The following is a 24626-nucleotide window of genomic DNA, read 5'->3' as shown; positions in this document are numbered from 1 at the left end:
GATATAGCATGGTTACAGGCCATTCCCGCTCACAAACCCGCACTGCTCGTATAGACTCATTTACCTACAAACCCTGTATGTCTTTGGAAAGTGGGAGGGAACAAGAGCACCCAGAGAAAACCCACCCAGACACGGGAAGAACGTACAAATTCCTTACTGAAGGAGCTGTACTTGAACCCACTGGTGCTGTAATAGCATTGAGCTAACTCGATGGTTCTCAACCTTTATTTTTCCACTCATATACCACTTTAAATAATCCCTTACTAACTGCAGAACACCTATGGCAAAGGATGCCATAGGTGCTCTGTGATTAGTGAGGGATTACTTAAGGTGATCTGTGAATGGAAAAAAAGGTTGCAAACCACTGTGCTAACCGCTTTGTTAATTGTGTAGGGTCAAAATATAATTCAGGAGCATGTTAATAATTTGCATTTTGAGTCTCTTATTATATACAAACATTTTAAAGTGTATTCTGGAGGGAAGTTGTTTCCCTGCTTTTAGCTGACACGAGATGTGTGCATTCGGCAGGTTCGTTCACGATAGCTCTCAATACTCACACAGAACAGATTTCCCCTGTCTGCACATCTCCAGATTGATGTGAGCTAGGGAACTCCATACAGATTTCAACAATAATCCACCAAAAGCAGAACATATTCCAGACTAAAATTGAACAATAAAAGCAGAAAATACAGAAGGTATTTAACAGGTCAGACAATATCTGAGGAGACAGAACAGAGTTAACATTTCAGGTCAATGACCCTTCACTGGAGGTGGAAAAGTGAGAAGACCAGCATTTAAAAAAAATGTGAGGGTGAGTGTAAATGGGGAGAGTGATACCAAGGGAAATGAAGATGCTCTCCCTCCTAATTCTGCTCCAATTTCATTTAATAGTTACAGATCACAAGCTTTCTCACACTTGCTGATTTTGCAATGATTGTTTTTCTTCTTCAGTGATTCTAACAGCAGCTCGGATTGAGTTTGTCCTACCCTGGTGCCCGTTCTACGTTGATAATGTTTGTTCTACAATTTTTAACTGGATTGTGTTTCATGGACCTAAACCAATCAGTAGGCAACTGGAAAAAATAAAAATTAAATTAATGCCAAAGATCTATCATGAAATAACAGGCTGTGAGGGGGTTAAAAAAATTATGAAAGTGCCACCAAAATGGAATTAATGAATATGATTGGGAATAAGTGTGGTTCCAATCTAAGAAAATTCATAGGAAATAGAAAAGAACAGGCCTGTGAACAAATGGAATTGCCAAGTCCAGGCAATGAATTAGAAACATAAAAGACATTCAAAGCTCAACTCATTTAACTATAGCGGTTATAGTAACGCTATTACAGCACCAGTGATCTGGCTCCTAGAACGCTTCCACCAGCGTTGTCTCCGCTCCATCCTCAACATTCATTGGAGCGCTTTCATCCCTAACGTCGAAGTACTCGAGATGGCAAAGGTCGACAGCATCGAGTCCACGCTGCTGAAGATCCAGCTGTGCTGGGTGGGTCACGTCTCCGGAATGGAGGACCATCGCCTCCCAAGATCGTGTTATATGGCGAGCTCTCCACTGGCCACCGTGACAGAGGTGCACCAAAGAAGAGGTACAAGGACTGCCTAAAGAAATCTCTTGGTGCCTGCCACATTGACCACCGCCAGTGGGCTGATATCGCCTCAAACCGTGCATCTTGGCGCCTCACAGTTTGGCGGTCAGCAACCTCCTTTGAAGAAGACCGCAGAGCCCACCTCACTGACAAAAGGCAAAGGAGGAAAAACCCAACACCCAACCCCAACCAACCAATTTTCCCCTGCAACCGTGTCTGCCTGTCCCGCATTGGACTTGTCAGCCACAAACGAGCCTGCAGCTGACGTGGACATTTACCCCCTCCATAAATCTTCGTCCGTGAAGCCAAGCCAAAGAAAAGAAAGAAAAAGATCCGGGTTAGAATCGAGTGCTGTCTGTAAGGATTTTGTACATTCTCCCTGTGTCTGTGTGGGTTCCTCTGAGTGCTGCAATTTGCTCTCACCCTTCAAAACGCATGGGGGTCGTAGGTGTATTTTGGGGGCACGGCTTATTGGGCCAGAGGGGCCTGGTACCGTGCTTACATCTACATTTTAAAATCTACTTTTAAATAAAAATGACTTTTAGAGCTGAGATCTTCTGTTAAGCTGTTCCGAAAGAGCACCGTTCAATGATCATAGGATGCACACAAAGGCCACAGTGGATATGTGTACGCTTTAATACGCATCTTGTTTTGCACTGTGCAAACTACAGGTGCAAGTGCGCAAATTGCTGGAATCTGTGATGTGAATGATGCAAGCCTCCTTCAGCTGGCTGTCTTCCTCTCACAGTGGCTTAGATTTATCAAAGCTCTGTTGAAAAAAATGCCACTTACATTCACTCCCTGTTGATAGGCCTGATGATTGAGCCATGAATGTTCCTCTTTCTCTTAAAGTCTGGTTTGTAAACCCTCGGAAGGCCAAACTGAAACAAGGAGAACCTTCACTCTTCATTTATCTAAGCTTGCTGAAGTGTTAAGTGAAGGGCTCTAGTTGTTGATCAACTTGGAAAAAAAAAGTTCAGACTATCACTCGTGCCATTGATTAAGATTTTTTTAAAAATAATTGTAGAAAAAAAGTAAAATTGTGAAGCAAAATCAGAGATGAACTGGGAAGATGTTCGTGGAAGATGGATAGGGGTGGAGAAATCACTTATGAAATGTTCTTAATGATTTTTCGTTAAAGTATAAAGAAGAAAAATCCAGTTTACAATTTATGTATTTTATTAAGTTATTTTCCCAGCAGCCCCCCCCTCCCCCCCAAATATTGAATGCTTCATCGTAAAGGTCAACAACTGTGCTTGGATCCAAACCTGGATAAAAACGCTGAATTCCAGAGATGTGGAGAGAGTGCACGTCCTTTGCGGTCCAGTGGTATTTGACTGACTATGATATCAAAGAAACTTAATACCACTGAAGCCAATATTGGTTGAAGTTACAAAACGCACACAATATGCTTGTGGTTTTGTTGGTCATTCAGGCCCAGAACACTTTTTCAGGAACTGGTTATATTATCTTCAGCTACTTTGTTGATATTCTCCATCCAGCATGCCAAAAAAATATACTCATGATAATAATGAAATAGTCCCAAATGTAGCCAAACCTAGACAACATCCAGGCATAGAAAATATGATAAGCAAGGTTCAAGCAATATTTGCGGCCTCTATCAGTTGGTTACTGATTAAGAGTCGTGTGATGAGGCAGCAATTCGCCCAATAAGATCTCTCCTGGTGTCTTTAAGGACATTGACGGGGAGATTTGTTGATGGCGATTTCTTGCTTTCCATCTTGTAGACTGGCTCCATGATGCAATGCCACAAATACCCATCGCCTTCAATGTACCAGCTAAAGGTACAAGAATGGCAATTAGTGGAATACCACCAGCCCCAAGCTTCCTTTCAATGACACTATCTGCACTAAGAAAAAACATCACAGTTTCTCATTGTCACTTGGTCAAAATCCTGAGATTGTTAACCCAGAAATATTCTGAGAGCATCATCATCATCTTCTCAAGGGCAACCAGGGAATGAGCAACATATGCTGACATAGCTAGTCATATAGCTGAATAAAATATAGATAGAGGCAATCTGTATTCTCCTTCCTCACTGTAAATTGTGAGCAGATTGCAGGAATGGAAATGCCATCCACATGTTTCTTTTCAGTCAATTCTGCCTTTAAGAGAGAATATCAAATAAATGCCAAAGATTTCTGGTAATTTAAACAATATGAATCAGAATTTATTGCCATGATAAAGTCACGAAATTTAGTGTTGTGTAGCAGCATCAATAGTGCAAACATTTTATAAACCATCTTGCAACAATAAATAAAAATAGTGCATGAAAAGTCAAAGTAAGGCAGTGTCATTGATTATTCAGGAATCTGATGGCGGAGGGGAAGAAGCTGTCCTTGTGCTGCTGAGTGCTTGTCTTTAGGCTGAGTTAACAACCCTCTGGAGTTTTATCTTGTCCTGAGCATTGGCACCTGTACACCAGCCAGTGATGCAACCAGCCAGGATGCTCTCCTCAGTACACCTGCAAACGTTTTTGAGGGTCTTCTGCGACATACCGAATCTCCTCAAACACCTCACAAAGTACTGCAGTTGAAGAGCCTTCTTCGTGATTGCATCGGTGTAGAGGCTCCTAGACAGACCCTCGGAGATGTTGACACCCAGGAATTTGAAGCTCTTGACCCTCTCCACTACTGAGCCCGCAATGAGGATGGGATCGTGTTCTCCTGACTTCCTCCTGAAGTCCACAAACATCTCTTGGTTTTGCTAATGTTGCTGGATATATCATTCAACCTACATAACCCATTCGTTCCATCTACCCAGTTGTGAATTTGACAAAGTAAAGCAAAACAATATAAAAATTTTAGCTCAGACAATAAAGATTGAAGGGAAATAATCACCTCTTCAGAATCTGAGAGTGATTTTAACACTAAATTATAATTGAACAGATTTTATTTTCATTAAGGCATTTAGGCAACCTTTTTAAACCATATAAAATGTGAAATGGACGACATGATACAAAGACAACATTCAATAGAAGAATGAAGCACAACAGGAAAAAAAAACAAAGCAGTGATTGAGTTGAATGTAGGAAAAATGCCAAGAGTGGCAAATAACTGAACTTTAGGTAATTACTTTGAGATGAAAATCATTGTGTAGCTTTAATCAATAACAGCCATAGCTCGGAAATGTATTAGATCTTTCTCAAAGAATTGATGAACAAATTCAAACAGTATTGTTTATTTGCATTTTCAAACACAAAATTATTTCTAATAATAGAACTGTAAGCTGCATAGAAAAAACTGAAATAAGAAATAGTTGCAAGTTGGGAATAACACTTTGAAGCAGTTTTTATAAATAGTTGCCTCTCCCCATCTACAAGCTAAGTAGAGATTTGAAAGCATATTCTAAAATCTGCTGACAGTTGAACATTTGCTGAATACCAGTATATCTTGATGATGGTAATTATATAAGGTGAATTGACAAAGACGATGGGCGAAAGGTAATTGACAAAGCAACACAAAGGCTGATTTTTAGTTTTTACTATTGAAAAGGAGCATCACATAATTAGGCATTCACATCTGGAAATTGTAGGCATGGTACCATGTTGTTCTATCCATTAAATTCACTGAAAGCACAACTATGGTGAAATCAACCTTGAATTCTGATATAGACAAGGAAGACTCCCCATGGTGGTACACCACCGGCCTACTGCAGGGGGCAACCTCTGTACCTACAGGAGTGTAAGGGGACAGAACAACACCTGGGCGGCTGTCAATCAGTCGGCCTGAATGGATCACCTGGTCGGGTGTCAGTCACCCTCCGGGATATAAGCCTGCACCAGCCTCCCGAGGCCTCACTCAGAGTTGCTGCAGCCACAGCCAGCCTGGCTCTGTGGAAGTCTTTGTGGATTAAAGCCTGTTGTACAGTCTTTATCTTTGTGTGTGTCTGATTCTGGCTAACAGTGCACCAAAATTTAATCCACAAAATTTTCCCACGGCGGCCATGGAAAAACTCCTGTCCGCAGGGAGCCTCGAGGTCAACCCACGCCACCTGGAAGCCCAGACACGCTTCAAGATCTGGCGGCAGGTGGTCGAAGCAATCATTGAAGCACACGATGGTGACATCCTGGACTCCGATCGGAAGAGGTTGGTCCTATTCCAGTCAAAGCTGGGTCCCTGCGCCATCCAGGTAACCAAAGGCTGCTCCACGTACAGGAGCGCAATGGACACTCGAGAACTTGTACAAGCCCCCCATGAATGCGGTCTGTGCAAGGTACCTCCTCAACACCCGAGCCCAGAAACCCAGGGTGAAGGCGGAGTCTTACCTGGGACACTTGCAAGAGTTGGACCGACCGTGTCTGGCTGAACCTGGGGTAGGTACAGAGGAGGTCGAGAGGCTGATCCGGGACACCTTCGTCCAAGGGCTACGCTCGAGGGCCATCCAACAGAAGTTGCTGGAAGACAACATCTATGCCCTAACCAGGACTGTGGAAGTGGTCCAAACCCTGGAAGCAGCAGCCCTGCACGTCAAAGTCTTCGATTCCAGGTTCCCCCAGGCTCCCTCATGGCCTTCTAACACTGCAGCCCCAGGCCGAGCTGGGAAGGAGAACCTCGCTGCGGCAGGTGCCCGGCGCCCCTGTAAGTACTGTGGGTCCTTGTGTGGGTCAGATCGACAATCGTGCCAAAACTGCCCAGCTAGGAACCAGTATTGTTCCTGATGCGGCAAGAAAGGCCACTTTGCAAAAGTGTGACTCTCTAAACCTGCACTCAGCTCAGCAGCTCTCTATGACCTCCCCACCTCCCCCGCCGACCCCCCCCCCACGTGCACGTGCTGGGCGGCGCCATTGTCCCCCCGACGACCTCTGCCTTCCCCGACTTCGACCGCGCAACATCCAGCCCCACTAGCGACCGTCGCAGCGTGTGCCCTGAGCATCTGCACCAGCCTCCGCCCTCACCGGCACCGCTCGCTGAGAACTACAGTGACATCACTTCTGGCTCATGGCATGACGTCACTTCTGGCTGATGTAATGACGTCACTGTCGCTGGTCATGATGATGTCACTTCCCCCGGCTCAGCGGTCACGGCTGGGGAAGGAGGCCAGCCACGCAGCGGCACCCATCACGTGTCACCGCCATCTTGGGCCAGGCAGCTCCCGACATGGAGAGGCCCCGACGACACTGAGAACGACATGGTCAAGAAGGGCGATGACCAGGCCACCTTACCGATGCTCCCCACGCCTACGGGTGCCATCAGCTGCCGTACTCCACACCGAGCAACCGATGGCAATGTGGTCAACACGGGCGATGACCAGGCCACTCTACCGATGCTCCCAACGCCTCCGGAGGCCATCAGTTGCCGCACGCTGCACCCAGTGACCGACGGCAATGTGGTTCACATGGGTGATGACCAGGCCACCCTACCAATACTCCCCATACCTCCGGGTGCCATCAACTGCCGCACTCCACACCGAGCGACCAATGGCAACGTGGTCAACACGGGCAATGACCAGGCTACCCTACCGATGCTCCCCACGCCTCCGGAGGCCATCAGCTGCCGCACGCTGCACCCAGCGACCAACAGCAATGTGGTCAACATGGGCGATGATCAGGCTGCCCTACCGAGGCTCCCCACGCCTCCGGAGGCCATCGGCTACTGCACCTGCACCTCACGACTGATGTCGACGTGGTCAACACAGGCGATGACCAGGCCACCCTATCAACGCTCCCCATCCATCCAGATAGCGAAGACTCAGACTCCAAGATGGTCCTGGCTGCCACCACGCTGACCAGGGACATCCCCCACGACCTCGGGCGCTCGATGATGTGCGAATCAACAGACAGGTAACAAAGAGCTTCATTCACCTGAGCGTGGCCCACTCCCCAAGGTTAAAGGTCCACCCTACCACCTGCTCGATCGCCTTCGTCACCAAGGATAAGACTGTTGGTACCCTCGGGTGCTGCTCAGTCGACATAATAGTGGGAGGGGAGACTTAAATAGGATTCAGGCTCCTGGTCATGCCCAAACTCCTCTGCGCACCACTCCTCCTGGGCCTAGATTTCCAGTGCCACCTGCAGAGTGTCACCCTTGCCTTCGGGGGTCCCCAACCTCCACTCACATTGCACAGCACGCCAACCTACCAGCCCCGGCCAACCTGCAGCTTCTCCACACTGTGCATCACCCCACTGGGACTCTTCCCACATCTTGCGCTAGGCTGCAAGCCAACTGAAGACAGAAGTAGGCGCTATTGCGTCGCAGACAGGGACTTCATCAAGGCAGAGGTGTGGCGACTCTTGACAGAAGGCGTTATAGAGCCCAGTAACAGCCCTTGGAGAGCCCAAGTCCTGGTGGTCAAAGGGGGAAGTAAGCAGAGGATGGTCGTGATTACAGCCAGACCATTAATCGGTACACCCAGCTGGATGCCTACCCCCTGCCAAGGATCGCCGTCATGGTCAATGAGATAGCCCGCTACCAGGTTTTCTCCACGATTGACCTGAAGTTGGCGTATCACCAAATCCCTATCCACCCAAAGGACAAGCCCTACACTGCCTTTGAGGCAGACGGGCGGCTGTACCAGTTCTGCCAGGTTCATTTTAGCGTAATCTTCCAGCGGGAGATGTACACAAGCTGAAGGTGACGTTCCCATATCTGGATAACGTCACTATCTGCGCCCGTGACCAGCAGGACCACGATGCTAACCTGGAAAAATTCCTCCAGATGGCCGTGGAGCTGAACCTCACTTACAACAAGGAGAAGTGTGTATTCACCACCACCCGTCTCGCCATCCTGGGGTACATCGTGGCCAATGGAGTCGTCGGCCCAGATCCGGAAAGGATGCGCCCATTAATGGAGTTACCCCTCCCCCTCACGCTAGAGGCCCTCTGCAGGTGCCTGAGCCTGTTCTCTTATTACTCGCAATGGGTCCCCTCTCTTCTCGGACAAAGTCCGCCCACTGGTCCAAGCCACAACTGTTCCCCTCCCACTTGAGGTGCAGGGAGCCTTCACCCGCATCAGGCAAGACATCACGGACGTTACGACCTCGCTGCTACCCTCAACCAAAGGGGGTGCCCCGTCACCTTCTTCTCCAGGACCCTCCACGGCTCTGAGCTAAGGCACTCTGTCATTGAAAAGTAGGCCCAGGTGATTGTGGAAGCAGTCCGCCACTGGCGCCACTACCTGGCCGACAGGAGATTCACCCTCATCACAGACCAGTGGGCCGTGGCGTTCGTGTTTAATACGACCCACAAGAGCAAATCAAGAACGACAAGATCCTGCGCTGGAGTTGGCAACCTACAGCTACGACATCCAGTACCGCCCCGGGAAGTTTAACAACTCCCCCAACGCCCTCTCGCGCACCTGTGTGTCTATGCATAATGTCAGGTTGCAGGCATTGAATGAGTCCTTCTGCCATCTGGGCGTCATCTAGTTGTACCATTTCGTTAAGTCCCAAAATCTGCCATACACCATCAGGGACATGACCAAGGTCTGTCAGGTCTGTGCGGAGAGTAAACTCTATTTCTTTCACAGCCCCCCAGGCCCACTTTGTAAAGGCTACTCGGCCTTTCGAGCGCATTGGCATAGACTTCAAAGGGCCCTTGCCTTCCACCAACCGAAAAGTCTACTTCCTCACGGTAGTGGACGAGCACTCATGCTTCCCTTTCGCCATCCCTTGCCCGGACACCTCCGTGGCCACCGTCATCAGGGCCTTGGGGCAGATTTTCACCATGTTTGGCTACCCCGCCTTCATCTACAGCGACCGGGGGGTTTAGTTTCATGAGCGACGAGCTGTGCCAGTACCTGACGGCGAGAGGCATCGCGACCAGTCGCACGACAAGCTATAACCCGTGAGGCATTAGGCAAGTGGAACACGAGAATGGGGTGGTCTGGAAGGCAGTCCTCCTGGCTCTCAGGTCAAAAGGGTGCGCCGTTGAGTACTGGCAGGACGCCCTGCCCGAGGCGCTCCATGCCATTCAGTCACTGCGGTCACTACCAACGAGACCCCTCACGAATGTCTGTTCTAATTCCCCAGGAGGTCTCCAGCATGGCTCGCATCCCTGGGACAGGGCCTTGTGTGTATGGACACACAAGGCCGAAGCCCTGGTAGAGCAGGTTTTCCTCCTTCATGCAAACCATAACTACGCTTACGTTAGGTTCGGCAATGTCAGGGAGGACACTGTCTCAACCAGGGACCTGGCACCAGCAGGAGCACCCACCACACCACTCCACCCTCCAACCCAGGACGACGCTGACCGGGCATACGTCCCCGTCCCCATGCAGCTATGGGACACACAGGGCCCCCTTTACCACCAGGGGCCTGTTTCAGCCTTTGGAGACGAACCCGCCCCCCCATCCATCCAATACAATCCACATATATGGACCCCGGCACCCTCCCGGCCACCCCTCCGCGCAGCACCACACAAGCCCTGCCGCCAGACTCCCCACTTCCCCTCTGATCAGTGACCAGGAGCCAGTCCTACGATGGTCACAGAGACCCCGGCGGCCACCGGATCGTCTCAACCTGTAAATATTGTATGTACATAGTGGGTGCGATTCATTGTTACTGCCCCCCCCCCCCCACCCCCGGGACAATTTTAAAGAAGGGGGTGAATGTGGTGGTACACCACTGGACTACTGCAGGGGACAACCTCTATACCTGCAGGAGTGTAAGGGGACAGGATAACACCTGGCCGGCTGTCAATCAGTCGGCCTGAATGGATCAAGACCTACCCGGTGGGGTGTCAATCACCCTCCGGGATATAATCCTGCGCCGGCCTCACTCAGAGTTGCTGCAGCCACAACAGCCTGGCTCTGTGGAATTCTTTGTGGAATTTTGCAGCTATGAGGGAGGAGCTATCCAAAATAAAATGGGAAGATACACTAGCTGGGAGGACAACTGGGGAAAAATGGCAGGTTTTTATGGACATTTTTCACAGGATTCAGGACAAATTTATTCCAAAGTGGAGGAAAGGCTCTAGGAGATGCAAATGGCAGCCCTGGCTAACTAAGGAAATCAAGTGCATTATCAAGTCCAAAGGGAGTAATTATAAGATAGCGAAGCGGAGTGGGAAATTAGAGGATTGGGAAACCTTCAAAGAACATCAGAGGGTAACTAAGAAAGCCATAAGAGATGGGAAAATGAAGTACGAGAGGAAATTAGCAGATAATATTGCGGAGGATAGCAAAAGCTTTTTTAAGTATGTGAAGAGGAAGAAATTGGTTCGGTCTAAAATTGGCCCTTTGAAAATGGGCAAGGGTGAAATTATTACCGGAAACAAGGAGATGGCAGAGGGATTTAACAAATACTTTGCGACTGTCTTCACCAAGGAGGATATAGGTTATAGTCAGTTAGGGGGTAGTGGTCATGCGGTACCAAGAGACTTGGGGAACTTTACTGGGGAGGTAGGGGATCTAATGGATATCCGGATCCAGAAGCAGGAGGTTATGAGTAAATTGTTGGGACTGAGGGCTGATAAATCCCCAGGGCCTGATGGGCTGCATTCTAGGGTGCTTAAAGAGGTGGCTATGGAAATTGTGGAGGCACTGGTCGACATTTTCCAAAGTTCCATAGATTCCAGGGAGGTCCCTGAGGATTGGAGAGTGGCTGATGTGGTGCCGCTTTTTAAGAAAGGAGGGAGGGAGAAAACGGGAAATTATAGACCGGTTAGCCTGACATCAGTGGTGGGGAAGATATTGGAGTCCATCATAAAAGGAGAAATAGCAGAACACTTAGTCAGTAATAATAGTATAAGGGCTAGTCAGCATGGATTCCTTAAGGGTAAGTCATGCTTGACTAACCTTCTGGAATTTTTTGAGGATGTGACAAAGAGGGTGGACTCGGGAGAGCCAGTGGATGTGGTGCATTTGGACTTCCAGAAGGCCTTTGATAAGGTACCGCATGGGAGTCTAGTGGGCAAGATCAGGGAGCATGGTATTGGAGGTAAGGTGCTGACATGGATAGGAAATTGGTTAAGAGATAGGAAACAAAGGGTTGGAGTGAATGGGTCTTTTTCAGAATGGCAGGATGTGACGAGTGGAGTGCCTCAGGGATCGGTGTTGGGTCCTCAGTTGTTTGTAGTTTATGTTGATGATTTGGATGAGGGGATTGTGAATAACATGAGCAAATTTGCAGATGACACTAAACTGGGTGGCGGTGTGGGGTGTGAGGAGGATGTAAGGAAAATGCAGAGGGACTTGGACAGGCTGGAGGAGTGGGCGGCTAAATGGAAGATGAATTTCAATGTGAACAAATGTGAGGTTATTCATTTTGGGGGAAGTAATAGGAAAGCTGAGTATTATTTAAATGGAGACAAGCTAGGGAGTGGGGAAGTGCAAATGGATCTGGGTGTACTTGTTCATCAGTCACTGAAGGCTAGCATGCAGGTTCAGAAAGTTGTGAAGAAGGCAAATGGAATGTTGGCTTTCATTAAGAGGGGATTGGAGTATAGGAACAGAGACGCCCTTCTGCAGTTATACAGGGCCCTGGTGAGACCCCACCTGGAGTATTGCATCCAGTTCTGGTCTCCAAACTTGAGGAAGGACATACTAGCTATAGAGGGTGTGCAGCGCAGATTTACAAGGTTAGTTCCAGGGATGGCAGGGTTGTCATATGCAGAAAGGCTAGAAAAACTGGACTTGTATCCATTGGAGTTTAGAAGGATGAGGGGGGACATGATTGAGGTATATAAAATCATCAGGGGGATAGACAAGGTGAAGTCTGATTACTTGTTCCCAATGATGGGGGAGACGAGGACTAGAGGGCATAGTTTAAGAATACAGGGTAGGCCCTTTGGGACGGAGCTGAGAAAGCATTTTTTTACCCAGAGAAGTGTGAATCTGTGGAATGCTCTGCCACAGAGGGTGGTAGAGGCGGATTCGCTGACTATGTTCAAAAGAGAGTTAGATAAGACTCTTGTGGGTAACGGAGTTAAGGGTTATGGGGATAAGGCTGGAAAGGGGTACTGATGGTAATGATCAGCCATGATCTAAAATGGCGGTGCTGGCCCGACGGGCCAAATGGCCTACTCCAGCTCCTATTGTCTATTGTCTAAAGCCTGTAATACAGTCTTTATCTTTGTGTGTGTCTGATTCTGGCTAACAGCGCACCACACTCCCTTCCAGCAGAAAAGATGCATAAAATTATCATTGTTCTGGATGTAACAAACAACATATTTACCAAAATAATTTAAATATATAAAAAAGAAACGTGGATTTGAATCATGCTGAAATCTGGAAACTTACAAAGAAGCACCAACTGTCATATGCATTCCAATAGTGATCTCCACTGCATGTTAACACACCGAATGTGGCGGTGGGGGGGGGGGGGGAAGAAACAGGGGAAGAATGGGAGGGAGAGGAGTACAGACCAACAGACAAAAGGTTTTAATTGGAAATGATAGATGGATAGGAGAAAGGAAAGATGAGAAATGAGAAATTGATTTTGGCTCTGTGAAAGGAGACAGAGGGAAAATGGGAAGAGAGGGAGGGAAAGAGAGGGAGGGAAAGAGAGGGAGAGAGGGGAAGGGAGAGAGGGGAAGGGAGAGAGGGGAAGGGAGAGAGGGGAAGGGAGAGAGGGGAAGGGAGAGAGGGGAAGGGAGAGAGGGGAAGGGAGAGAGGGGAAGGGAGAGAGGGGAAGGGAGAGAGGGGAAGGGAGAGAGGGGAAGGGAGAGAGGGGAAGGGAGAGAGGGGAAGGGAGAGAGGGGAAGGGAGAGAGGGGAAGGGAGAGAGGGGAAGGGAGAGAGGGGAAGGGAGAGAGGGGAAGGGAGAGAGGGGAAGGGAGAGAGGGGAAGGGAGAGAGGGGAAGGGAGAGGGGGAAGGGAGAGAGGGGAAGGGAGAGAGGGGAAGGGAGAGGGGGGAAGGGAGAGGGGGGAAGGGAGAGGGGGGAAGGGAGAGGGGGGAAGGGAGAGGGGGGAAGGGAGAGGGGGGAAGGGAGAGGGGGGAAGGGAGAGGGGGAAGGGAGAGGGGGAAGGGAGAGAGGGGAAGGGAGAGAGGGGAAGGGAGAGAGGGGAAGGGAGAGAGGGGAAGGGAGAGAGGGGAAGGGAGAGAGGGGAAGAGAGAGAGGGGAAGGGAGAGAGAGAGAGATAACTAATGTTTTGGGCCTGAGTCCTTCAAGGTACAAGTAAAAAAACAAGCAGGCACCTGAATTAAAAGGCTGGGGAAAGGGAAAAATGGGCAGGGGACAGACCAACAGACAAAAGGTGTTAATTGGATATGGATGAGAGGACAGGAGAGAGAGGAAAGGTGAGAATTGATTGGGGGAGGAGGGGTTTTTGGTTCTGTGTAAAGCTCTGGGAAAAGAGACAGAGGGAAAGAGAGACAGATTAGATGGAGGAATTGAGAGAAAGGAATGGAATCCTTACAGAGGACAGGGTGTGAGGAGGTGGAGTTGAGGTAGCTGTGGGAGTTGGTAGGTTTGTAGATGTCTGTTGAGAGTTGTGCACCCAGCCCCCTCCCCAATATCCCATCTTTTGAAATGTCTCCTTCCTTGAGCTCTGTCTCTTTTTCAGAGCCAAAAAACACCCCCTCCCCAATTAACTGTCACCTTTCCTCTCTCCTGTCCTCACATCCATATTCAATTAACACCTTTTGTCTGATGGTCTGTACTCCTTCCCCATCCCAGTCTTCCCTTCTCCATAGCCTTTTAATTCAGGCACCTGCCTGTTTTTTTTTAAACTCTGATCCTCTTCAAGGGGTCAGGCCCGAAACTTGCGGTTATATAATCCCTACTACTTATGGATACTTTTACTACATCACAGCGTCTGCAGACTTTCGTGTTTCACTCCAGCAGATTACAGCTTTTTTGTTAAACAGATTGTGAGAATCATTCAGTCACCAACGTAAATATATGCAAAAATATATATCCATAGTCATTAAGACTACAAGTACCTCTAAAGTTTGCAGGGTATAATGCTAAAATGCATAATGTGCAGGATTTTAAAGAAATATTCATTTGGTGCCGAGGTTTCATTTACAAATCAGACTGTGATAATAATCAAGTATAAAATGAAGAGATTTTGTGTTGGACAAGAGGCAAAAGTTAGCTGAAAAAAAAATCAAAAAATATAAATACTCACTTAAAATAAACCACCGTTTGGATCATGCAATAAGGGTAGCAAAGAAAGCAGACAACAAAAAAAACCCCAGGTTTAGACAGAAATCATGGAGAATTTTGTATTTGTAAATATCACATCGAAATGCAGTTAAAATGAATAATGGCCCAAAATAATACACTGAAGAACAAAATAATAAAATTAGAAAATTGTAATTAGATACTTCTTAAAAAAAAGGCAATAAAAAAAAAAGCTCACCAATAACAAATACTGGCATGAAAGCTCCACATGGTACAGGAATCGTCGTGGCCAATGCAGACATCCAGAACTGGGGGAAGACAAAAATCAATAGTTTCAATAAATTGTACAAAGCAGACCTCAAAAGCAAACAATAAATACAGAATTAAATAAATTATTAGTTAACTCTCATATCAGCATTTGGGTACAAGGTTGACTGTAGGTTAAACAGAAAACAAATCAAACTGCTGATGCCGCAGGTCAAAAAATAAATGGGGACAGGGTGTGAAAACATGGTTCTCATCGTAACTGGGACCCCCTTAATTAAAGTGAATAGTGGCACAAAGTAATAAACTTCTAACTGCACTTTATAAAATGGAAGAAATGGGATTTAAATGCAATATGCAATGAAAATCTGCTACCAAAAATGGTTGGCTGTATTTTTATCTACCAAGCATCTGAATTGACGTAGCATTACACACTGATGCTAAATTGCACTTAAGCCCACAACGTTGAAACAAGTTATCTTCAATAACTTCACAAAGCAAGTTGTTTTAATGTAACAAGAACATAAACCTCAACCAGCTTGGTTTTGGAGGAAGACGATAACATCACATGTGCTTCAACAACCCTGCAACAACTTGAAGCCTGTAAACTGTTTTTAAGCATAATGACTACATATCAATCATATTTCAAGAATTATTTGTTGAATCCCTCAAGAATAAAATAAATTGAAATGCCACCATTTTGCATAATATGTCAAATGATATTCCCACCTCTGAAGTTACTTCATTAATTACAACTTAAAGCCTTAGACATTCACATTTTTTAATGATTCCTCTATAAGACACTGTGGGACGTTATTCTCGAACCACTTCTATTAATTCGTACCTTTGATACATAATCAGTTAAAAAGAAAATCTGATGTCCTGCATTCAACCAAGCACTCAACCAAGGAGATGGGGATGCTTGATCAAAAGATAGCCCCAAATTATTTCCGCCAAGACATGTGGATCATAAATCCTTTTATGGATCCACTTACCCAAAATTATTTTTGTATTGGTCAAGCTTACATTTTCTTCATGTTTACACTTCATTTTCTTCCTGAGACAGGGTTCTGGCATCTTTCTTGTGAATCCTGCTTTTACCCCGCCCCCCCTCCACAATATTTCCTTTTCCCTTTGGAGGTAAGGAGGCCATAATGGTGTTGGATATCTTAAATGTGATCTAACCGAGGCACTCTACAAGTCTAGTGAAGTCTAGTAAAAAAAACCCACAGATTTGCTGGAGGAACTCAACAGGTCTTGCAGCATCCATAGGAGGTAAAAATATATTTATTCAGGCTTGACCCCTTTGGTTATATATCTTTACCTCCGATGGATGCTGCGAGTTCCTCCAGCATTTCTGTGTGTTTGCACTTGTGATGGAATATTTGTAGATGTATTTGGGAGATAAATTGGTAAAATTAGATTACATACATACACACACTTTAAAACAGATCTTATTTGAAATACTGAAGAATTCAGTATTAAGTGACTTTGCAGAAACTATGGAGAATGCTATGCAAATTTCACAAGTAGGTGCTAATTGAAATGATCTCATTAAAGCAACAAGCAAGAGACTCTGGCTGTTGAAAGCTCTTTGCAAGGGTTTTTTCCAGAGTGCACAGAAAGGCAACTCCTGGGTTCTTGTTTACCTAAAAACAACAACTTTGTGAAAGAGAGAGAGAGAGAGAGAGAGAGAGAGAGAGGGAGAGAGGGAGAGAGGGAGAGAGGGAAACAGAAAGGAATTTTGTGCTAGCCTGAAAAAAAGAGGTTATCATCTGGAGAACCCTGACGGGGCAAGTTTCATCAGCAAGACATTGAGGTGACTAGTTGTGGAAAAACACTTTGAGAATTTTCCTGAGCAGTAAAAATTTACCTTTCGAGCACCAAAGCCTGGTGAACTTTATATATGTTAAATTCTGTGCACAGTATAAGAATTGCCTGCAACCAGTGAATATGGAAGAATGAGAAATGAGATTGAACTGTGAACCCAAGAACTTTTCTTAAATTTACACACATATTACATACACGTGCGCTTAGAATTAGAAGGGGGTTAAGTTGAGTTAGTTAATTTACTAGCGATAAGTTAAAGTTTGATCCTGTTTTCATGTTTAAATATAATTAAAAACAACTTTTATTTAAATAACTACTTGTCGTGGTGAATGTCTATTGCTGCTGGGATTTGGAGTCCTTTGGGCTTATAACACACTACAAGCCTACCATGACTTCTTTGTTTTTGAATTTTATGCCTCCAGAAATAATTCCATTTTTTAAAAATTTGCTTTCATTTGTGGCACCATTATTAGTCTCTCTTATTGAATATAATGATCTTTATAACTATGATCATAGTTCACTGAGCACCTCAACCCCATTTTCACATTCCTTATTTTCTTTCTGCTAACAGGGCGTCCAGTTGACAACCCACAAGGTGCCACTACTCTTTTAGCTAACCCGCAGAGTCTAGGCAGCAAGTTTCAGGTGCATTAAGGGATATTAACATAACATACCTGAACACAGAACATTTGCAACAAAATCTAAAGAAAGAGATTAAATGCATGGAACTGAATCTTTAACATGTTAATAAACAATAATGATTTAAATAATTCACATGGAATGATAGATATGGAAAAAAAATCTACAATCCACAGCTGGGACATCTGGAGCCTTACTCCTGACTGAACCTCATTATAAGTTGCATTCAGCTTACTGACAACAAGGATCTGCAAGCTCATGATTCATTGCACAAATCACACACAAAGGTTAAGAACTCCCGGAAGATCTAATAAAGCACTAAGTAATTTTATACATTTTTGCACCAGGGAGATAATAAATTGTCACTGATGCAAATTCAAAACAGCTTGAATTTACCTTCTGGGTGTGACTGAATTAATGAACAACAGCTGTCAATTTCTATATCTGTCTGCTAATTTTCTGGTAATTTACATTATTGTGAATTGATCAGTTCAGATGCATATTCTCGGTCTGAGCTATACGTCCATGCACATTATTTTAATTAATTAATCAAACTAAAATAAATGAGACAAAGAGTTGTATCAAGAAATTATCTACTTTTTCCTTAAGTTCCTTATGAATAGATGCCATACCATCAGGGGTGCAATGATACATTTGTTATACTGATGGTGGTGCGGGCTAGGGGGGGCAGGGATTGTGGAGGCAAGTGTAAATTAGCATCTTGAGATAATTCAAAAAAGAAAAATTCTTATCAAAAATATAATGTGTTGATTGTTAACCCTGGAATAAAGGCAACCTTCTAGAATTACATTGCATTGGCATTAAGTGCAAGGAAAATATTCTCTCTTCTAACAAATTACATCTCTGCAACAGCACTATTCTTACCGCACAGGTCCAGATTTTTCAGCAAAAGTAACGGGGGGGGGGGGGGGGTTACAAATTATGTCTACAGTAGTCATGGAAAAGTCTTCAGCAAATTCCAGCTCCAAACATGCAATGTTGCCCACAATGATGTTTAGAAAAAAAAATAGAATTTTGCTGTCTGCTTCACCACTGACAAATTCTGAATTTGTAGTTGATAATGAACCAAATGCAATGCATAAAATTGTCATTACAAGCAGCAGGACACAATATGATATTAGCATAATTGTTAATCATTGCTAAACTATCCCTCATTGAACAAGAACAACAACAACTGTAGTCCTATTTCTTCAACTATTGTTTGAAAATGTCGCTATATTTAATCACTTTTACTCTCCCTTCACCAACCTCGCTTATTTCTCAGTCAATCAGTCATATGAGTCATGGAAGTGCACAGTTAAACAGTTGGAAAAATGAGACCGTGCCTGTTATGGTTCATGTCCAGTGCTGGAGTCCTTTATTGGCAGCAATTGATCATTATCATCGAAACCTAGAACAGAGGGGGCCCAGTTTCTCTTACTTCACTGTTGTCAACTCATCTAAAGTGGACACGAAGAAGTCTAACTAACAGCAAAATGTCAGCAAAGTCAATGGTGTTACTTTCTTCTTTTTGCTGGAGATGTAGAAATACATTCAATTTTGAGGGAAATATGAACTGCAACTTCTGTTTAGCCATCACAATAAAATTAGCTGTTGCTATAAAACCCAGTATAACTTATCTGGATGTTGGATTGATTTATTTTTTTCCCCTCCCAATCAATATTCTGATTTAATCATGAACTGTGTCATGAATCAGCACATCTCTTGAATAACAGTTTTCCACACTTCCATTAATTAGAGTGAAAGGAATTAAGATGAGAGTTTCAGAATGTCAAGATCTGAAGGTTTAAAGGCTTCTACTCTGGCAGTGGAGCAGATACATTATAAATTATATGGTGATGGCAGGAGATAGGATGCATTCCTCAGAAAGGATTTGAACTGGAAATGTTGACCTCACTTCTTTACATGGACATCACTACATCTGACACTAGTGAAGGGCCGGATGTAGTGAGCTCACACAAAACTATTAAGTAATGCTGAGTATTTTCATATCAATAATTGATAATGCCTCAATGTACTTCACCTGGGACATCCAGCAAAACTTGAAAAGTGATTGGTTGTGGCCAAGTCCTATTGGAGGGGGAAATTGGTAGACACTCATAATATTGCTGTCGAGCGAAGCCTAACGTGCTTTCTGCTCTCGACTTCATAGCAACTTACAAAATTAAATTAACCATCAAATTTGTGGTCACTTTAAGGATCACGTATCAAGCTTTTTTTGACCAAAGAAACAAAGTGTGCACACACAGTGCTTGAGCTGCCCTGATCTTGGAAACCAGCATTGAGCCCTGAATAACTATTATGATCTTTACCAGGACTAAACATGCAGTTTCAGTGGACAACTTTGACTTCAAACCAGTATAAAGGACATGGCACAGCTCATTTCGGGTCTGTGTTGTCTGTCCTTCCTTTCCCAGAACAGTTCGTCTCCTCTAAAACTACAGAAGGGAAAGCTGCCACAAAGCAGCTCCATCATGCTGGTAACATGAAAAAAAGAAAATGGGCAGGAACATAAGAGGTAGTGATCGAGTGGAGGCAAGGAGAAGCATGACATTTGTTCCAGTGCTATTGGAATAAGATTTTTATACACGCATATCATACAAAATAGCAGGTACACAAGTAGTATGATTGGCAATCTTTTAAGCTGTTCCCCAAACTAACTGTATGCAAGCCTCGAAGCCACTTGTAACCACAGACCAACCAGGGTCCTGTTCTTTCCTGGATGGAGCTCTCAATGAAACAGTTCTCAATTGAAACTGCTGCTGGTATCTTACATCTCGGTCACTGCATTGGAGACCTTGGTGAAAGAGACAGAAAACCAGAAAGAAAAATCAGAGCACCCTTCAGCCAAAAAATAGGTCTTCATCTGAAAAAAGATCAGTAATCTGATTCAATGGCGATGTGAGCAGAACTGATCAATGGCTTCTGCAATGGGCAGGCCAGCAAAGATGAAGATAAGGTGGTTCAATTCAAAATGCTCTCGAATAGTTATTTTTCTCTGTGAGCACAGCTTTTTTTTCGCAGCTCACAACATTTATTTATTGAATGTCTGCAGGCAATGTCGAAGTAGAAATGCTAAAAGCATGCTGTGTGATGATTGATAATATTGCTGTATATATCTTTGGCTGTAGACACGTCATGCATATGGAAACACATTCTAAGGTTTCAGCATTTACATTGTTCTATAAAATTTTAAGTGCAAAGAGTTTAGGATCCAATTCAATTGTGTAAAACAATAAAGCCCCACAATGCACGATTCTGAGGGCAATCTTTTGATCAGGGTTCTTTGTGGGACCCTCGACGTAGGAGCCCAATTAATAGTTTTAAAAGCAAATTCAAATAGCTGCAGTCTGTTCACCAAGATGCACAGAATTGTTTCTATTATATTTAGAATTTCCTTCAATGTTAACTCCTCAATAGTGTTACAAATATTCTTAGCATTTAAGAAAAATTACAAAGCATGGTACCACAAACGATTTCCTGTAAGTTACCCATCATAAAAGAAATGAAATAATAAGGATTGACTATTAACCTAATTAACAATCATTTTACTTGCTCCATGGTATTAAGGGAAATATATTAAATCACTACAAAACCCTTAATCAAAAAATATAAGAAAAAATATTAGAAGTACAGTTATCATTGAAATTGTCCTTCATACATGGATGCACTTTAATTGGCCTCCAAGCTGTACATTGCAAATAATTATAGCTAATGTTTAAACATTGGCTTAAAATTCCAAAGAATTGATGTAACAACAGCACATGCTACAGAATATTTACAGTTGGAACTAGTGGGAAACAACATAATGGAATATGCTCTTGCAGATTGATTTTTGCATGTTTTCATCTGGAGCATCAAATCTAAATTCAGCAAGATCTTATTCCAACAACAGCATTTAAAATGCTCAGCTTGTTGCACCTGGGGTGCACTGAGTCACTTGGATAAAACAAGACCGACATCAAAAAGGGGGAATTCATTGATCTAAATATTGTAAGGAATACATCGAATTCTTACGAGTCCAAGGCAGCCATTCTCAAACTCTTTTGGCGATGGCCTCCATAGGATTCTGTTCAAAATTAATGCCCCCCACCCCCTCTCTGTGAAGCAGCCAAGCTTAGTTGGTTTCTTTCCTACTTCCCTCCCACTGACTACATTAAAAAAAAAATTAAAAATATGATTTCAGTCTGTGGTCTCCCTTAAATGTGGTGCTACTCATCACATTATTAAAACCAAATCAAAATAGCTTCTGTTCAGTTATTTCAGATTAATTCAAAACAATCTGATTGTAGATAATTTCATTAATACACAGTAAAAATTCTGAAATTACAAACAAACAAAAATGGCATAGATTGCATGAAATGGTTTTGATGTTGTTCCAGTTACATTATAGTGACTTTTTTTTTCTCCTGAACAAGTCCAGATGACCAAAAACATTTTAGTTTTAGTGATCCCTTCAAAATGCAAATACAGGCATACCCTGATCTATGAAGCTAGAACATTCCTGAGAAACTGTTTATAAACCAAAAATTTGTAAAGCGAAGATCCGTTGACTACTATTGGAGACAATTTTCGTAAAATCCATTGTAATTTCTTCATAAAAGCAAACATGGGTTTCCTCATAAAAGCGAATTTTCATAATTTGAGATTTCTTAAAGCAGCGTTTACCTGTATACAAGTTATTAAATTATGTATTTGATTCTTTTAATCTGGGCCTAAGTTGATAGAGTAGTTATTTCTCAGTTACCTCTGAATACAACAACCCAAGTGTTGCTCATTTGCTGTGGCTCAGACTGAACTCAATTGGACTGAAATACTACAACATAGTTACAGTTGCACAAAAGACCGATCAGGATCTGGTGACTTGTCTGCATTTAATGCATTAGCTTTTCTAACAACTTATCCCTCATGTACCTCATTGGTACAAGTTGTCCATACAATTTGAAACTAACCCATCAGAAATCTTTAGTATATTTGCAGTCTCTTCCAGCTGAAGATTGATGTAAAACATTTATTTATTGTATCTTCCATTTCCACATTTCCTGTTATTAATTCTCAGTCTCACCCTCTATTCTTACACTTGACATTTTTACATGCATCCATTGGAGTCCTTGCTGCTTGTTTTTATATTACTTATCATTTTCCTCTCCAAATCATCTTTCTTCTTCCTCATTAACTTTTCAGTCTCTCACTACCAGTTCTTGTAAATTTCCTAGTCCTCTGCTTAACTATTAGCTCATGATCACTTTAAATGGTCTTGTCTTTGACTTCACATTTTCCTTCATATTCTTTACTAATCATGGATGCCATGTCTTTCTTTTGGGGTCCAGCCTTTTAATTTGGATAAATTTCTGTTGCGTGTAAAACACGAAAGTCTGCAGACACCATGGATGAAGTAAAAACAATTCAGGCTCCTTCCCTTATCCTGCCTTTGGGACTGTGCTCCTCCCCCACCATATTGACATTTTTCCATAACTTGTTGAAGGGATGAGCCCGAAACATTGGTTATGCATCTCTATCTTTGCATAAAGTACTCTGTTTGACATGCTGAGTTTTTCCAGCATTGTGTTTTTTTTAAAAAACTTTTCCAGTTAACGTAAAAGTGAACTTTTACTTACCCAGTTGACTTTGGGCTACTTCATATTCATACCATTGCAATTGATTTTATTTAAGTTGGGGACCATAATTATTGATCCAGGGTGTTTGCCCTTCAGCTATATATAGATTTATACTCACTACACCCCAGGGAATCCTGAATTACAACATTGCTTATTAATCTTCATTACACATCTCTCCAATGCCCCATATGACTGAAATTTAATGTTCCTATTTCTGTGTTCAACCCCCCCCCCCCCTTTCAATAAACGATAACTCTGTCGGCTTTCTTAATTACTTGCTTCACCAATAGACCAACTTTCTGTGAATGATGCATTTGAATACCCAGATCTCTCTGAATCTCAGTTTGTAATCTTTCACTATTGGACAAGGTGTCTTTTTGAATTTATTTCTTGACAAAATGGGCAATTTCATATTTTCCCCACATGATAATACACTTGCCTATCACTTTGTCTGCATTACTTTGTAGCTGCCCCATTTGTGATGTACCTATCTTTGCAGAGTCAAAGAGGTTGCATAGTGCAAAAATGGCGGACAAAATGTGTCCATCTTGACCTTTTTTCTCTGCATAAGGTCAGTATCCTTTCATGCTTTGCCTATTGAAGTACCTATCTAAATGTCTCTTAAACATTGATATGCATCCAAAAGATTTTACAGCATGGAGTCAGGCCCTTTAACCAACTTGTCCAAGCCAACCAAGTAGTCTACACAAACTTGCTCCATTTGCTTGTGTTCAGCCCATACCCCTCAAAGCATTTTCTGAGCATATTCCTATTAAAGTGTTTTTTAAACATGACAATCCACTCTACCACTTGGTCAAGCAGCTTGTTCCATATACTCCTACCTTGTGTAAAACTCCCAATGGTCCTTCCTTAGCCTCCAATGCTCAGACACAATGGTGTTTCCAATTCTGCCACCTCTCTGACGAGTTCTAGATATCAACCACACGGAGTAAAAGAAAAATTCCCCTCAAATCTCTTCCTCTTTAAAACTTTTTCCACTCACCTAGGTCCTCTTGCTTTTGTCCCCCACCTCGAATCTATGACTATAATTTTGTAGATCTCTACCAGGTCATCCCTCAGCGTCCTTTGCTCTGGAGAAAACAAACTCAGCTTATCCAATCTCTCTCCATAACTAAAATTCTCCATTCCAGACAGCATCTCATTGAGTCCTGTGCAACCACATCCTTCCTGTTGTGCAGAACTGTGTATAATGCTCCAAGTGCAGCTTTACCAGCCTTTCATTAAGCTGCAAAACAATTTCTAAAGTTTTACATTCTCTGCCCCTATTTGACTTACCAAAATGCATCTCCTCTCACTTTTAAAGCCAGCAAATATAGCAGCTGTAATTATGGTTCCTTGACCCTTTCCCTTTGCACACTGCTCATTAAATCATGCCAGCCAAAAAAAATCTATTTGTCTATTGTTTTCTCTTGCAAATTTAAAAATTAAGCTTTAATCTTCTGAGCTGCACTATTACAAGAAGTCATTATATTTAACTTGATGCAACAAAACCTTTACTTCAGGTGGTACAAGGGAAGTATTTATATCATCCACAAATACATTATGTACGAAAAACTAAAGTACCTGTAATAGCTAAAGATAAATTGGAAAAACCGTACTCCTATT

General features: G+C 43.6%; 1 protein-coding gene across 4 annotated transcripts in view; it reads right to left on the bottom strand.

The window, feature by feature from the left end:
* clcn2c (chloride channel 2c) overlaps positions 1 to 24626 on the bottom strand; it is a 366518-nt gene that overhangs the window by 101777 nt on the left and 240115 nt on the right. For all 4 annotated transcript variants that reach the window (XM_069897081.1, XM_069897082.1, XM_069897083.1 and 1 more), the window contains exon 13: positions 14867 to 14936. In XM_069897081.1, the coding sequence (XP_069753182.1) occupies positions 14867 to 14936 (70 nt within the window). The remainder of the gene's footprint in view (positions 1 to 14866; positions 14937 to 24626) is intronic.

Source organism: Narcine bancroftii, chromosome 9 (genome assembly GCF_036971445.1).
Source record: "Narcine bancroftii isolate sNarBan1 chromosome 9, sNarBan1.hap1, whole genome shotgun sequence".
In the NCBI taxonomy this organism is placed as follows: domain Eukaryota; kingdom Metazoa; phylum Chordata; class Chondrichthyes; order Torpediniformes; family Narcinidae; genus Narcine; species Narcine bancroftii.
Note: the sequence above shows the minus strand (reverse complement) of the source record. Positions and strands in the feature narration are given on the sequence as shown.